Below are 16,819 nucleotides of genomic sequence, written 5' to 3'. Positions count from 1 at the left end.
CAGAACGGGCATGGACTCTCGGGCCTCTTGTCGGGCCCCACACATTGTCGTGATGTGCTACCAGATCCTCCATAGTCCACACCCCTCCTCCGCAGGCATATATTAGTTACATTCCCCTCAAAAGAATGTACTAGTTACATTCCACTCAAAAAATTGATTACATTGAACGTGGATATTTGGAAATATATGGATGATTAATACTAGTAATTATTACCTTCTAAATATGTAGGCGTTGCAACGTGAGGATCTAGATGGGGAGCTTACCAAACAAGATGGGTGTAGGGTAATTCCGCCGCCGGTGGCCCCCCTGCCCACCACCACCAACTCTCAGACATGCTTGGTGGTCGCAGATGATAGCGGGACAAAGAGAAGGATCATCACTTTCCTCCTTCTAACCCATGGTTACCTTGTTGGTCTTTTCTCGTCTTCCAACCCGTTGATAACCCTTTAAACTTGGAGTTCCACCATGGAAAACTCGGTCCCTGTGGATAGAAGCCATCCCCTCACTCCTGCTCGTAAGCCGGGAGTGGTCACCACTTGGCGTGATGGTTGTCTTTCCATGGAGATGCTTCCACCATGTCTGCCGGGGACCACTTCCGATTGGCGAGCTCCATACTGAAGTTGATTGTTATATCGTGGTATTGGGATCACCACCGCAAGTGCCCAAGATTAGATGCACACTTCTGCCTTCCTACCATGCCGCTTGTGTGTGTGGGAGGGGGGGGGGGTGGACGGAGGTAACCAAGAGGTTTAGGCTTTTTGAAATGAAGAATTTCCTCTCATCCCTACCGAGTGCCTTATTTATAGCCTCAAGAAAAACATTTACAAAACTAACCCTACCTCGATTCTAGGATCATAGGGGCATTTCAAATATTTCATGTTTACATTTTATTCCTAAGTGATGCTCCAAAATTTTGAGATTGTGGAGCAGGTCGGTGATGTATCGTTATGGCGGCATGGCACACGAGGGCAAGGTTCTTGAATCCAAACAGAGTGAAACATTTATTCCTTGTCAGTTCTGCTCTTTTTGATATATGTAGGTAGTAAAACACATCAAATAGATGTTTGTGAGGCCATACTTGAAGACAATAATTCTTGAGCCTTGAGCTAGAAGGATTAAGGTATGATAGCAAAGTTCAAGTCTAGTCAACTTAAAGTGCGACGTTAATCTCTACTACTTAAAAAGAACATAAGGTTCCCGTTTCACCCTTCTTCCCGCCACCCCTTCGTCCAACCTTCCCCATATAGTAATCAATCACCTTAGTTTACTTACCTTTTGAACCAATTTCACTTTCATTTACTTACCAAATTTCTGATCAAAAGACAAAATTTAATAAACATTTATTTACACAATCGCATACTATAGACAGGTAAATTACTTCTGATCAAAAGATAAGGTAAATCTCTACTACTTAAAAAGAAATTAAGCTTCCCGTTTCACCTTTATTCCCACAACCCTTCGTTCAACCTTCACCTCAGTTTACTTACCTTCTAAACCAATTCCAATTTAGTTTACTTACCAAACTTCTGATCAAAATATAAGATAAATCACAGGCAAAATTTAATGAACATTTATTTACACAATCGCATACTATAAGCAGGTAAATAACTTCTGGTCAAAATATAAGGTAAATCACGGGCATAATTTGATGTACATTTATTTACACAATCGCATATTATGAGCAGGTAAATCACAAACTAACGTATCTCTTATCTCTATCGATCTCTACTACCTAAAAGAAGAGTTTCCTCTCCTGTAAAAAACTGTTTCACTTCAATCCTTCGTCCAGCCCTCCACTCCATCCGTTTTTCAAGGACACCACTTGTAACGCCCCGGATCCGTTGCGCCAGGTGTCTGCCAGTTATTCGCTGTCGTTGCCATGTCATTTGCTTGCGTGTTACACTTTGCCATGTCATCATCTGCATTTCATATCATGCCATCATGTGCATTGCATTTGCATACGTGTTCGTCTCTTGCATCCGAGCATTTTCCCCGTTGTCCGTTTTGCAATCCGGCGCTCCTATCTCCTCCGGTGCACCCCTCTTGTTTTCTTTCGTGTGCGTGTGTCAAACTTTCTCGGAATGGACCGAGGCTTGTCAAGTGGCTTTAATATATCACCCGGAGACTGCCGGTCAAGTTTCGTTCCATTCGGAGGTCGTTTGGTACTCCAATGGTTAACCGGGCATCCGCAAAGTCCATTTGAGTGTCCAGCAAAAACCCCCTCTAAAACCAGCCCAAAACCCACCAAACTCTCTTCCATGCTCTAGGTCGTTCGATCACGATCGCGTGGGCGAAAACCGCACCTTATTTGGAGCCTCCTAACTCCCTCTACCTATTTATATGTGGGCATCCCAAAAACGAAATCACACACGAACCCTAACCCTCTCCCTCCGCGCCGCGCCGGACGCGTCCGCTCCGGCCGGACAATGTTCGCCCGCCGCCGCCCTCTCCACCGCGCCGGCCCGCGAAGCCCGCCGCGGGCCCGCCGGCCCGTTCGCCGCCGCCTCCGCGCCCAGCGCGCCGCCCGCCCGCGCCACCGCCGGCCGGCCCCGCCGCCGCCGCCATCGCCGCCGGCCGGCCCCGCCATCTCCGCCGCCGCCCGACGCGCGCTCCTCCTCCGGCCACCCGCGGCCCCGCCGCCCGTGCCCGCCGGCGGCCGCGCCTCCCCTCCTCCGGCCGCCTCCCCGTCTCTCCTCTCCTCCCGCCGGCGAGTCCCAATGCCCGAGCTCGAGCTCTCGATCCAGATCCGATCGATCCAGTACGTGCCCGTTGACTTCTCCTTGATCCGTTTTTTTTCTAAGTCTCAGATTTCATCAGCAAGTGCTCCTGTTCCCGATACGATAACTCCTTGCATGTAGCTCCGATTCGCGCGTGTAATATGTCAAATTGTTCGTCTCGTGATGGTCTTCATTTTATTCAATGGCACCATGTTCATTGGAGTTCATCTTGATGCCCAAATCTTCGTTGCAAGAGTGCTAGTTGCTGTTATTCTCTGGTTCTTAACAGAACTTGGAGATTTGTCATTTTTGTATCATTAAATCTGTGCATCTTTTGAGCATGAGCTCTAGATGTGTTTTGAAGTATGCCATGCCATCTTTCCAGTGGTGTAGTCCATGTATTTTTGTGATCTCTGTGGTGACTAGCACAAGCATGCAAAGTAGGCTCCGTAATGTTTCTGATTTCAGGGACTTAGTGATTTCTCTAAGTCCTCGTCTGCTGTAATTTTGTTGCCATGTAAACTTGATGCTACAGAGAGATCCATGCATATTTTGGAGATATTCAGTAAGGATGTTTTGTAGCTATAGGTGTAATTGATCCATTCCCGCAATTATTTGCAATTATGGAGTGTCATAACATGACTCAATCGTGCTCTACTTTTGCTATAAAATATTTCTGGCAGATTCTTAACATGATATGCAATCTTGCCAAACTTATTGTAGTTGAACCATACATGATATGCTATTGTTTTTGCCATGGTTAGCTTAATAAACATGCCAGCTTGCTGTAGGTATGCTTGTTTTGTCATGCATTGCTTTTTAGTGAGTGCATCAAGCTCACAAAGAGGCCTACATATTATTATTTCTGCCATGCTCTGTTTTCTGCTAAGTCTGAAACCTGATAACGAAACTTGCTATGTTTACATGCTTGCTATCATATCTTCTGTTCCTTTTTGACTTATGGTCAGTAAGGGACTTTTGTTTTATGATTTGAGTAGATTCAGGCCATGCCTTGTTTTTCCATGTTAAGTTCCTGTAGCATGTTGATTTCGTGCTCTGAACATTGCAACCTGATGTTATTTCTGCCATGTCCAGTAATTTCACTAAGTCTGTGAACCTGTTATTATTTTGCAATCTTGCCATGTCCTTTTGAGCATGTTCTAGTGATTTCTGGAGATAGCTCAGTGTTCATGTTTTGTTGTGCTTTACCTGTACATCATGTCCATGCCTTTTGTTTTCATGTTGAGTTGCTGTAGCATATTGTTTTGATGCTTGCATTATGCCTAGTTGCTGTTTTGGTCAGTTTGTTGCTATGTATTGTTTGGAGTGTATGTGTTGCACCGTTGCTCCGTTTTGAGCATGCTCTATATGAAACTTGCTTAGTTTTGCATGTAGTCTCATATTATCATGTTGCATCCTTGTTTTGAGGTGTTTGCTTGATGTTTGTATGTATTTTGCATCAATGCCATGTTTAACTTGTTTTGCTCATATCTTCTAGGCCGTAGCTCCGAATATAATGAACTTTATATGTAACTTGACTAGAATTTCGTGTAGATCATCATGGTGCTCTTTAACTTGCTGTTTAAGAACTTCAACTTAATGCTTGTTCAGTTCTGGACCAATTTCGAAATTTGCATATGAGGACTTACCGGAATTGTTATATGTTGTTTCCGGCCTCATTTAAACTTGCCTTGATGTGTTGTTCTTGTATGCATCATCTCTTGCCACGAGTAGCTTCATATAGACTCGTCATGCATCATTCTTGGTTGAGCATCATGCCTTGTTCTTGTGTGGTGTGTTTACCTTGTTGTGTGCTTCTTCTCGATAGTTCCCGTGTCGTTGCGTTCGTGAGGATTCGTTCGTCTTCGTGGCTTCATCTTCTTCATGGATTCGTTCTTCTTCCTAGCGGGATTTCAGGCAAGATGACCGTCACCTTGGATCTCATTACTATCATTGCTATGCTAGTTGCTTCGTTCTATCGCTTTGTTGCGCTACCTATTCACTTGTTCCTCAAGCCTCCCATTTTGCCATGAACCTCTAACCTTTGTCACCCTTCCTAGCAAACCGTTGTTTGGCTATGTTACCGCTTTGCTCAGCCCCTCTTATAGCGTTGCTAGCTGCAGGTGAAGATGAAGATTGCTCCATATTGGATTATGTTTATGTTGGGATATCACAATATCTCTTATATTATTAATGCATCTATATATTTGGTAAAGGGTGGAAGGCTCGGCCTTATGCCTGGTGTTTTGTTCCACTCTTGCCGCCCTAGTTTTCCGTCATACCGGTGTTATGTTCCCGGATTTTGCGTTCCTTACACGGTTGGGTGATTTATGGGACCCCCTTGACAGTTCGCCGAGAATAAAACTCTTCCAGCAAGGCCCAACCTTGGTTTTACCATTTGTCTAGCCTATTTTTTTCCCTAGGGAGTCGCTCTCTCGAGGGTCATCTTATTTTACCCCCCCGGGCCAATGCTTGTCTAAGTGTTGGTCCGAACTAGAGCCACTTGCAGCGCCACCTCGGGGAAACTTGAGGTCTGGTTTTAGTTGTACGTAGTGCTCATCCGGTGTTGCCCTGAGACCGAGATATGTGCAGCTCCTATCAGGATGTCGGCGCATCGGGCGGCTTTGCTGGTTTTGTTTTACCATTGTCGAATAGTCTTGTAACCGGGATTCCGAGACAGATCGGGTCTTCCCGGGAGAAGGAATATCCTTCGTTGTCCGTGAGAGCTTATAATGGGCTAAGTTGGGACACCCCTGCAGGGTATTATCTTTCGAAAGCCGTGCCCGCGGTTATGTGGTAGATGGGAATTTGTTAATATCCGGTTGTAGAGAACTTGACACTTGAGCTTAATTAAAACGCATCAACCGCGTGTGTAGCCGTGATGGTCTCTTCTCGGCGGAGTCCGGGAAGTGAACACGGTTTCTGGGTTATGTTTGACGTAAGTAGGAGTTCATGATCACTTCTTGATCATTGCTAGTTTCACGACCGTTCCTTTGCTTCTCTTCTCGCTCTTATTTGCGTAAGTTAGCCACCATATATGCTTAGCCGCTGCTGCAACCTCACCACCTTTATCCATTCCTTTCCCTTTAAGCTTTGCTAGTCTTGACACCCATGGTAATGGGATTGCTGAGTCCTCGTGGCTCACAGATTACTACACCACCAGTTGCAGGTACAGGTTTGCAATGATCATGACGCGAGAGCGATGTTTACCTTGTTTGGAGTTCTTCTTCTGCTTCTTCTTCGATCAGGGGATAGGTTCCAGGTCGGCAGCCTGGGCTAGCAGGGTGGATGTCGTTTGAGTTTCTGTTTATGTTTCATCCGTAGTCGGATGTTGATCTTATGTATGATGTATTGATGTATTCTTGCGGCGTTTGTATGCCTTGTATGTATCCCCAAATATTATGTATTGTTGATGTAATGATATCCACCTTGCAAAAGCGTCTTCAAGATGCGCTTCTATCCTTTGGCAGGACCGTCGAGTTCCTTTAGGATAGGGTCGCATCTTGGGCGTGACACCACTCCATCGGGTTTTATTGGTCCACGCCTTGCCCGTAAGGTAAGTTGTCCCACCACCAGGCAAGTAGTGATTTAATCACCTTAATTTGCATTCATTTTTCCACACTACCATTCAATCATCATAATTTACATTCCTTTCTTCATCTTACCATAAATCTCTTCTTTGGTAGTCTCTTCTTTGTCAATCACGGTCCATAATACTCTCCTATCTGCGGATGAGACTTGCCTGCTCCCTTCCCATGCTCCCATCCGTGCTCCCGCATACGTGGCTTGATTTGATTGAAAGAAAATAAGGCCCGGCCCCACCCCCTGAAAATCAGGGGGAGATGATTAGATTAGAAAAGAAAAAGAAAGAAGAACAGTCGTAGGATGAAGTGGGAGCACGGATGGAAGCATGGAGAGGATCACCAGGAAGATCTCCCTTCTTTCCTCTCTACGCATCCAATCCGATCCAGTGCAATTTTTCCTCATGGGCTTGGTGGCGGCACCTCCCCGACGACCGCGTTCCAGTCCGTCTTGAGCACCAATGAATCCTCCTTGCAGAGCAGCATATATGACTTGTACATATATATGTTGTTTTGCTCGATCCCATGCATTTTATGACGAGGCAAGGCAACTTGGGACAAATAAAAAGGGTGCTACTATACAAGAGGGCTTTAGAGCAACTCTAATGGGGCGATCCATTTCGTCCGCAGCCGTCCGTTTGGGTCGGCGCGGACAAAAAAGTCGGCCCAACGCGCCGACCCAAACGGACGCGCGTCCGCTTTCGTCCGTCTGCCGACCCATTCCCGGCTTATTTTTTAGCCTGATTTGCGTCGGCGCGGACACGCGACGGACGCGCGCGCGCTCGCCCTCTTTCCTCACCGGGCCCGCTGGTCGGTGGCACATTGGATTGGCCTCTCCGCATCAAACAGCACACCCTCGCCCGCCTGCTTCGTCGCCGACGCCGGCCATTTTTTCAGATAAAAATGGATACATAGATAGTTCTAGCGTACACAGATAAAAGAAAAGACCACTACTCGTCGCTTTCTGACTCCGACTCGGTAATGTCCTCCTCCGACGTCGGAATGTAGGCGTCAGCATGCTGCTCGTCTTCAAAGTCCCAACCCGACGTTTCTCGTAGCTTCAGTTTTAATTGAGCGGCCTGCTTCCGCGAACGCTTGTCCTCCCGATAGGCGGCTCGCTCTGTCCTCCTCGCGTCCCTCTCCAACCTCCTTTGCTTGTAGAACTGGCACTCGTCGACGATGTCCTGCGGGAAGCGTTCGCGCCACACCACCATGGCTTCCACGTCCATCTCGGCGATGGCGAGGCGACGCTGCCGCCTCCGGTGGACACGACGATCCTCGTCGGTGAAAATCCGCGGGAGAGGCGCCAGATCCTGCGCCAGCTGGCTCGACACGTCGAGAAAATTCATATCCCGACGAGGCCTCAGGAGGCGCCACGCCGCCGCGTCGTGCGTGCGGGCCGCCTCCTCTGCGGTGTCGAAGGTGCCGAGGATGAGACGTTTCTCGCGAAACCAGATCTCGGAGGAGAAGACGCCGGAGCGGCGCTCGCGGACTCCGCGAAAATCCGAAGCGCCCAGGCGGCGGATCGACATGGTGGCGCAGAGGCGGCGAGGCTAGTGAGAGGGGGCGAGACGAGTGGGCGGCGGACAGAGTGTGGAGGGAGTGCCTTCTTATAACGAGCGCCAGCCGCGGCGCGCGCGCGAACCTTTCCCGCGCGCTGGAGCGCCAAAACCAGCGCACGCTAGGCCGCTTTCCCCCACGCGCACGAACCTTTCCCACGCGCCGGAGCGCCAAAACCAGGGCGACGGCATGGCCGCTGGCATGATCTAAAACACGCACGGTCATGAAATGGGTCGGCCCGTTAGACGCACTGCCGATTCAAAACTAAAAAATGGCGGACGGCGGGCGGGCGGCCGACCCAAACGGACAAATAGCGGACAAAAACGTCGTCCGTTTGGGTCGGCTCGTTGGAGTTGCTCTTATGAATATGATATTTGATGGAACAATATTGATGCAAATCTTCTGCTATATGAGAATAGTGAAATGGGCATGGCACCGGGGAGTGCAACAGTTGTAAGGCCGAGCAACGGTTGTCAATATCCGGTAAAAATAAACTATATTTCAAATAACTAGCTTTTGGTTTATGCTAGACAAGATATTAATGCTACATGCATGGCTCTGTACCCTTGTTGATTCTACATTGAGAATCAAAATTTGACTAAATTTGAATGGTCGTAGCTATATGTTGCATATTTTCAAGACAATGAGCCTTACAAATACCAAATTCCTTATTATCAATTGTCCTCGGTATTTTTCACCTCCAACCCAGTATTGCCTTATCATGGTTATATCATTTAAACCAACGGAGAGAAAAACAGAAGAAAAAAATGTCGCGTGATATGTCATCTAGAATGTTATGCTTCCTGTTGCAACGTACGGGCAATTAACTAGTACTACTTAAAAAGAATGTAAGGTTTCCATTTCATCTCTCCTTCGTCCAACCTTCCTTACATATGTCCCCCTCCTCTTTTCTTCTCTTCTTTGATTTTTTTCTCCCATCTATTTTCCAAAAACTTTGGTAAGTCAATAAATTCTTACCAAATAAGTGCTTATCAAAAAGATGCCAGGTAAATTTTGGCGATTGCATACAAAAAATTGCTAAGATTTTAACACACCAATGTATAATGTTTATATTCCCGTTGCAATGCATGAACCTTAGCTTTAAATTTTCTTCTTCCCGTGCTACTATGGCCTCTTGTCGGGCGTCCCGCACTTGGCCGGGACGCGCCACTCGAAGCTCCTCCCGGCGGCCTTGGCCTTCATCTTCTCCGCCGGCGCCATCACCGTGTAGTTTCTCCACTGCCCCAGCACGTCCCGGAGGTCGCTGACCTTGTTCGCCATGCCGATGCAGCAGTTGGCGTGCATGGTGCACGCCCTCGCCATGTCGTTGCGGAACAGCTGGCAGAAGCCGCCGAAGCGCGCCGTGTCGAGGAACTGCACGCGTATGCGCAGGTCGCTGCCGGCGCCGGCGAGCTCGTGCTTGATGTTGTTGAAGATGGTCTGCTCGTGGTTCCGCGGGAACCTCCGCCGCGCCGCCCGCCACCGCCGCAGCATCTCCACCGTCCGGTTCGTCGCCTTCACGTAGTAGAACCCCGTGTTGGGCCAGCTGCTGAGGTCGTCCGCGTCGCCCGAGAACACGTCGCAGGACGTCGCCATGTCCGCGTGCACGCCGATGTGCCGGAACGGGTCCCGGAACCACAGGATGTCCACGTCCGTGAACAGGAAGCTGTAGCCGAGCTGGAGCACGCGCTGCTGGAGCTCCAGCTTGGTCCACACCAGCTCCACGTACGCGTCGCTCATGAAGTCGCTCGCGGAGCTCAGGTCCATGGACGTCTTCGTCGTCGGGAGGAGGTAGCAGAACCGGTGCACGGTCCGGCAGTGGCGGTAGGCCATGGGGTCCATGGCGACGACGAGCAGGTGGTTGAGGAAGTGGTCGATCTTCTCGCCGGCGAAGAAGCTCTCACGGAAGAGGCCCAGCAGGGAGCCCGACCGCGCGAACGCCTCGTTCACCGACGTGATGATCACCGTCCGGTCGTCCGTGGCCACCATGGGCAGAAGCTCAGCCAAACCTGCGAAATTGGACTGGACATCCTGCGCGCAGTTCAGACACTAACGTGTCAATTGATAACCATCATAATTTACATCTAAGAATATCTCTCAATTTTTTGTTACTAGAGTAGTACTACAGTAGGGCTATGAATATTGAACATTTAACGCTGGATATACTTTCCTGGAAAAGATTACACACATTATTGGAGAAATATTTGGCGTTAGACTCAAATATTCTCGAAGCATTTCAAAGATTTTATGTGTATCTTGGTAATATATTAAACCCCAACTATATAGTTGGTCACTAGTTAATGTTGTATTCCTTCTTCACTCTACTCAGGTATTGTTTCTGATTCCGTTGAGGCAAGTCTTTTTGCACATCCTCATTAAATTTTAGATCTAGTCAAATCCCACAAAATTTTGATCGATTTTCTAATCAATCAATCGAGAGTTACAGGGCTGATTTGCAATACTAATCGTGCTACGTTTTGTCTCGTAAAAAATGGTCAGCTTCTAAGTAAAATGTCAACCTTCCTTTCGTTACGACGCGCAAATTCGTGGTGCTCATTGAAAAAACTCACTCCCTTCATCCAAATATATAGGGTCTAATCCCTTTTTCAAGGTTGCATTTGACCATTGATAAGAATAAACATATATGAGATGTATGATATAAAAACTGTATCATTAGAAACTTTTTTCACATACGAATTTAGCCATATTCTCTGTGTAACATGCATGTCATATGTTATTACTTTAACTTGTGGTCAGAGGTGACCTGAAGAAGCATATTAGGCCCTAGATATTTGGATGGAGGAGTACTGATTTCATAACTATTACAACAGCTTCCCTGCGTTTCTTGCTAAATCATGAATTGATCGTCAGTTAATGTTGTTTTCCTTATTTACTCTACTCTATTATTGTTTCTACCCCGAAAACTCCATTTGCACATCCTGATAATTTTGAGACCCCCTCAAATCCTAGTATAACATTTGTCAGGATTTAACCATGTTATTGAGTTAATGCCAAATCTACCAAGAACTTCTTAGATCTTTCTTTTTTAGGAAGAATTTCTTAGATCTTAGCCAGCCAAACTTACTTGTCTAATTAGCCTAAAGGTTTGTGTTTTGTTTATATAAACACCTAGAAAGGGAACTAAATGAACAAGCCTACTTAAAGTGCTCTTTTTTCTTTCTAAAATGTATAGTAACTACTAATTTAACAGCTCAATATGCCCGATGCACAAAGACTTGACTACCCGCGAGTAAAAAAGCCAGCCTCCTATTCCAAAGAAATACACCATGTAAGACAGGGGATCTATCTAAACTAGAAACAACGAAACAAAGTGAGAATATATAGGATTCAATTGTGTCATATGTGTTTTCATACTGAAATGGAAACGTCAAAATGCTACACATCATATGCAAACATGTAAAGAAACCAAATGGGAGTGAGACCAGCACAATGAACTACCTACCTCGTTAGAGTTTCTACTATTTTGTTTTGTTGCTCGCCATGGAGACGGCATCATTGCATCTAGCGGCGGCCACCTCTGGCTGGCGAGCACCAATACTAGAAAGAGTGTTATAGTGGTTGCAATCCAAAACTTTACAAAGCGATGAAGACTTCCGTCATGGAACTCCATGATGATTTTCAAAACAAAAATGAACTTTACCGAGTTGGAGAGATCTACTTCCATTGCATTGCATTTATAGGGCGTCCATGATTAATTGGCATGCAACTAATGCTGGCGGGAATTAATGACATTATGGTAGTGATTAAAATCCTACTTGGAGATATATACATGATAAAAGAATAATTATTACCTTCTAAAGATGTAGCAGCGTGAGGATATGGATGTCTGTAGGTTTCTATGGGTTTTGAGATCTGAGGGTGTCTTCAATCCACAAGTTCACAAAGCGGCGGAGACTTATGTCGTGGAACTCATATGGTGATGTGAAACTAAAAAAAATTAACATTGTTTGCATCGCAAAAATCTAGTTCCGATTACATTGTATTTATAAGGCAATCTATAATGTATGGGTGATGCAAAATATGGACAATGCACGCACAAATCAATTAGATTGAAGCAGTGAGTTGCTGACTGATGGGAAATATATGCATGATAAACAAAAATTATTACCTTCTAGAAAAGTAGATATTGGATCTGAATGTCCATAGGTTCCTATGGGTTTTTAGATTTGGGGGGTACCAAAATAAAACATGAAGATGGGTGAGGGGTGATTCCGATGTCATTGCTCTCCCCTCCACCAACCCATAGCCTCGATGCTCAACAATTGTAGATAATAGTGGCGGTAAAATAAACACCATTCACCTTCTACCTCGGGGTTACCTTGTCGGTCCTTTCTTGTCTTCTGGTCCGGCAATAATCACCAGATTTTGAAGTTTTGTGGTGATAGACTTCGTTAATTTGTCGAACAATGGGTTGCAACCCCCCTAACGCACCTAATGGTATTGTGATATGCCTGTAGGATTTGCTTCTTGCAACAAAGACAACGTCATCATGTCAATTGGTGACAACTCCCGATTGGTGAGCACTAATAGGAAGAGGATAGAAAGGGAGGTTGCAAACCGCAACTTGATGAAAGTACCCCATGGTGATGTGGAACATGAACTCCATGGTATTGGTATCGCCATCGCAAGCCCAAAGGCACACTTTTGGCTAGTTGGGGGAGGGGAGGGATATGACCAAGGGATCTCGGGAGTTATGAAATCGTGAGTGATCTCTCGTCCTTGCCAAGCACCTTATTTATAGCCGAAACAAAAATATTTACAAAAGTACCCCTACAATGATGCTTGGATCTTAGGGGTATCTGATAGATTTTTTTGCACCTTACTCCCTGGTCCTTCTCGATGATTTCAAGGTTGTATTTGTGGAGCCAGCGTGAGATGTACTATGATGACATCTGTTGGGGAAAGCAGTATTTCGAAAAAAATTCCTACGATCAAGCAAGATCTATCTAGGAGATGCATAGCAACGAGACGGGAGAGTGTGTCCACGTACCCTCGTAGGCCGAAAGTGGAAGCGTTTAGTAACGCGGTTGATGTAGTCGAACGTCTTCACGAACCAACCGATCCAAGTACCGAACGTACGGCACCTTTGTGTTCAGCACACGTTCAGCACGATGGCGTCCCTCGAGCTCCTGATCCAGTTGAGGATGAGCGAGAGTCCCATCAGCACGACGGCGTGGCGACGGTGATGATGAAGTTACCAGCGCAGGGCTTCGCCTAAGCACTACGACGATATGACTGAGGTGTGTAACTGTGGAGGGGGGCACCGCACACGGCTAAGAGATGACTTGGTGTGTCTTTGGGGTGCCCCCTCCCACGTATATAAAGGAGGGGGAAGAGGAGGCAGGCCCAAGGGGGGCGCGCCAAAGGAGGGAGTCCTACTTGGACTCCCGGTCCAAGTAGGATTCGCCCCCCCCCCTTTCCTATTCCAACTAGGAGAAGGAGGGAAGGAGGAAGAGGGGAGAAGGAAAGAGGGGGGCGCCGCCCCCTCCTAGTCCAATTCAGACCAGCCATTGGGGTGTGTGGGGGGGGGGTCTGGTAAGCCCCAATACACTGAAACTCATCCGAAACAACCCGAACCATTCCGGTGTCCGAATGTAACCTTCCAATATATGAATCTTTACCTCTGACCATTTCGAGACTCCTCGTCATGTCCTGATCTCATCCGGGACTCCGAACAAATTTCGGTTCATCAAATCACATAACTGATAATACAAATCGTCATCGAACGTTAAGCGTGCGGACCCTACGGGTTTGAGAACTATGTAGACATGACCGAGACACATCTCCGGTAAATAACTAATAGCGGAACCTGGATGCTCATATTGGTTCCTACATATTCTACGAAGATCTTTATTGGTCAAACCGCATAACAACATACATCATTCCCTTTGTCATCGGTATGTTACTTGCCCGAGATTCGATCGTCGGTATCCTCATACCTAGTTCAATCTCGTTACCGCAAGTCTCTTTACTCGTTCTGTAATGCATCATCCCGTAACTAACTCATTAGTCACATTTCTTGCAAGGCTTATAGTGATGTGCATTACCGAGAGGGCCCAGAGATACCTCTCTGATACACAGAGTGACAGATCCTAAGATCTATGCCAACTCAACAAACACCATCGGAGACACCTGTAGAGCATCTTCATAATCACCGAGTTATGTTGTGACGTTTGATAGCACTCAAGGTGTTCCTTCGGTATTCGGGAGTTGCATAATCTCATAGTCAGAGGAACATGTATAAGTCATGATGAAAGCAATAGCAATAAAACTAAACGATCATTTATGCTAGGCTAACGGATGGGTCTTGTCCATCACATCATTCTCTAATGATGTGATCCCGTTCATCAAATGACAACACATGTCTATGGTTAGGAAACTTAACCATCTTTGATTAACGAGCTAGTCAAGTAGAGGCATACTAGGGACACTCTGTTTGTCTATGTATTCACACATGTACTAAGTTTCCGGTTAATACAATTCTAGCATGAATAATAAACATTTATCATGATATAAGGAAATATAAATAACAACTTTATAATTGCCTCTAGGGCATATTTCCTTCAGTGTCCCACTTGCACTAGAGTCAGTAATCTAGATTACATAGTAATGATTCTAACTCCCATGGAGTCTTGGTGTTGATCATGTTTTGCTCGTGAGAGAGGCTTAGTCAACGGGTCTGCAACATTCAGATCTGTATGTATTTTGCAAATCTCTATGCCTCCCTCCTTGACTTTATCGCAGATGGAATTGAAGCGTCTCTTGATGTGTTTGGTTCTCTTGTGAAATCTGGATTTCTTCGCCAAGGAATTGCTCCAGTATTGTCACAAAAGATTTTCATTGGACCCGATGCACTAGGTATTACACCTAGATCGGATATGGACTTCTTCATCCAGACTCCTTCATTTGCTGCTTCCGAAGTAGCTATGTACTCCGCTTCACACGTAGATCCCGCCACGACGCTCTACTTGGAACTGCACCAACTGATAGCTCCACCATTCAATATAAATACGTATCCGGTTTGTGGCTTAGAGTCATCCGGATCAGTGCCAAAGCTTGCATCAATGTAACAATTTATGACGAGCTCTTTGTCACCTCCTTAAACGAGAAACATATCCTTAGTCCTTTTCAGGTATTTCAGGATGTTCCTGACCGCTGTCCAGTGATCCACTCCTGGATTACTTTGGTACCTCCCTGCTAAACTAATAGCAAGGCACACATCAGGTCTGGTACACAGCATTGCATACATGATAGAACCTATGGCCGAGGCATAGGGAATGACTTTCATTTTCTCTCAATCTTTTGTAGTGGTCCGGCATTGAGTCTGACTCAACTTCACACCTTGTAACACTGGCAAGAACCCTTTCTTTCACTGATCCATTTTGAACTTCTTCAAAACTTTATCAAGGTATGTGCTTTGTGAAAGTCCAATTAAGCATCTTGATCTATCTCTATAGATCTTGATGCCCAATATATAAGCAGCTTCACCGAGGTCTTTCGTTGAAAAATTCTTATTCAAGTATCCTTTTATGCTATCCAGAAATTCCGTATTATTTCCAATCAACAATATGTCATCCACATATAATATTACAAATGCTACGGAGCTGCCACTCACTTTCTTGTAAATACAGACTTCTCCAAAAGTATGTATAAAAACATATGCTTTGATCACACTATCAAAGCGTATATTCCAACTCCGAGAGGCTTGCACCAGTCCATAAATGGATCGCTGGAGCTTGCACACTTTGTTAGCACCTTTAGGATCGACAAAACCTTCTGGTTGCATCATATACAACTCTTCTTTAAGATATCCATTAAGGAATGCAGTTTTGACATCCATTTGCCAAATTTCATAATCATAAAATGCGGAAATTGCTAACATGATTCGGACAAACTTAAGCTTCGCTACGGGTGAGAAGGTCTCATCGTAGTCAACTCCTTGAACATGTCGAAAACCTTTCGCAACAAGTCGAGCTTTGTAGACAGTAACATTACCGTTAGCGTCAGTCTTCTTCTTGAAGATCCATTTATTCTCTATGGCTTGCCGATCATCGAGCAAGTCAACCAAACTCCACACTTTGTTCTCATACATGGATCCCATCTCAGATTTCATGGCCTCAAGCCATTTCATGGAATCTGGGATCATCATCACTTCCTCATAGTTCATAGGTTCGTCATGGTCAAGTAACATGACTTCCAGAACAGGATTACCGTACCACTCTGGTGCGGATCTTACTCTGGTTGACCTATGAGGTTCGGTAGTAACTTGATCTGAAGTTTCATGATCATCATCATTAGCTTCCTCACTAATTGTTGTAGGAATCACTGGAACTGATTTATGTGATAAACTACTTTCCAATTCGGGAGAAGGTACAATTACCTCATCAAGTTCTGCTTTCCTCCCACTCACTTCTTTCGAGAGAAACTCCTTCTCTAGAAAGGATCCATTCTTAGCAACGAATATCTTGCCTTCAGATCTGTGATAGAAGGTGTACCCAATAGTCTCTTTTGGGTATCCTACGAAGACACATTTCTCCGATTTGGGTTCGAGCTTATCAGGTTGAAGTTTTTTACATAAGCATCGCAGCCCCAAACTTTAAGAAACGACAGCTTAGGTTTCTTGCGAAACCACAGTTCATATGGTGTCATCTCAACGGATTTAGATGGTGCCCTATTTAACGTGAATGCAGCTGTCTCTAAAGCATAACCCCAAAACGATAGCGGTAAATCAGTAAGAGACATCATAGATCGCACCATATCTAATAAAGTACGGTAACGACGTTCAGACACACCATTACGCTGTGGTGTTCCAGGTGGCGTGAGTTGCGAAACTATTCCACATTGTTTCAAATGAAGACCAAACTCATAACTCAAATATTCACCTCCACGATCAGATCGTAGAAACTTTATTTTCTTGTTATGATGATTTTCCACTTCAC

General features: G+C 45.7%; 2 protein-coding genes across 2 annotated transcripts; both read right to left on the bottom strand.

Moving 5' to 3' along the window:
* Window positions 1-7,249: 7,249 nt before the first annotated feature.
* Window positions 7,250-7,831, bottom strand: LOC109778639 (uncharacterized). Its single transcript, XM_020337202.1, has one exon. The coding sequence runs from the start codon at window positions 7,829-7,831 to the stop codon at window positions 7,250-7,252; it is 582 nt and encodes a 193-aa protein (XP_020192791.1).
* Window positions 7,832-8,801: 970 nt separating this feature from the next.
* Window positions 8,802-13,041, bottom strand: LOC109778638 (uncharacterized protein At4g15970-like). The gene is made up of 2 exons (XM_040402770.2): window positions 12,982-13,041; window positions 8,802-9,890 (listed from the first exon to the last, which is right to left on the bottom strand). The coding sequence occupies exons 1-2, from the start codon at window positions 13,039-13,041 to the stop codon at window positions 8,985-8,987; spliced, it is 966 nt and encodes a 321-aa protein (XP_040258704.1). The 3' UTR covers window positions 8,802-8,984.
* Between the last annotated feature and the right edge of the window lie 3,778 nt (window positions 13,042-16,819).

This window comes from Aegilops tauschii, chromosome 3, assembly GCF_002575655.3.
Source record: "Aegilops tauschii subsp. strangulata cultivar AL8/78 chromosome 3, Aet v6.0, whole genome shotgun sequence".
Taxonomy (NCBI): domain Eukaryota; kingdom Viridiplantae; phylum Streptophyta; class Magnoliopsida; order Poales; family Poaceae; genus Aegilops; species Aegilops tauschii.
Note: the sequence above shows the minus strand (reverse complement) of the source record. Positions and strands in the feature narration are given on the sequence as shown.

Excerpts from the sequence above, each read along its gene's own strand:
- LOC109778639 (XM_020337202.1), bottom strand. The coding sequence starts at position 7,831 with ATGTCGATCCGCCGCCTGGGCGCTTCGGATTTTCGCGGAGTCCGCGAG.
- LOC109778638 (XM_040402770.2), bottom strand. The coding sequence starts at position 13,041 with ATGGGACTCTCGCTCATCCTCAACTGGATCAGGAGCTCGAGGGACGCC. Across the intron at positions 9,891-12,981 it reads GGGACGCCATCGTGCTGAAC|GATGTCCAGTCCAATTTCGC; the intron begins GTGTGCTGAACA and ends AACTGCGCGCAG.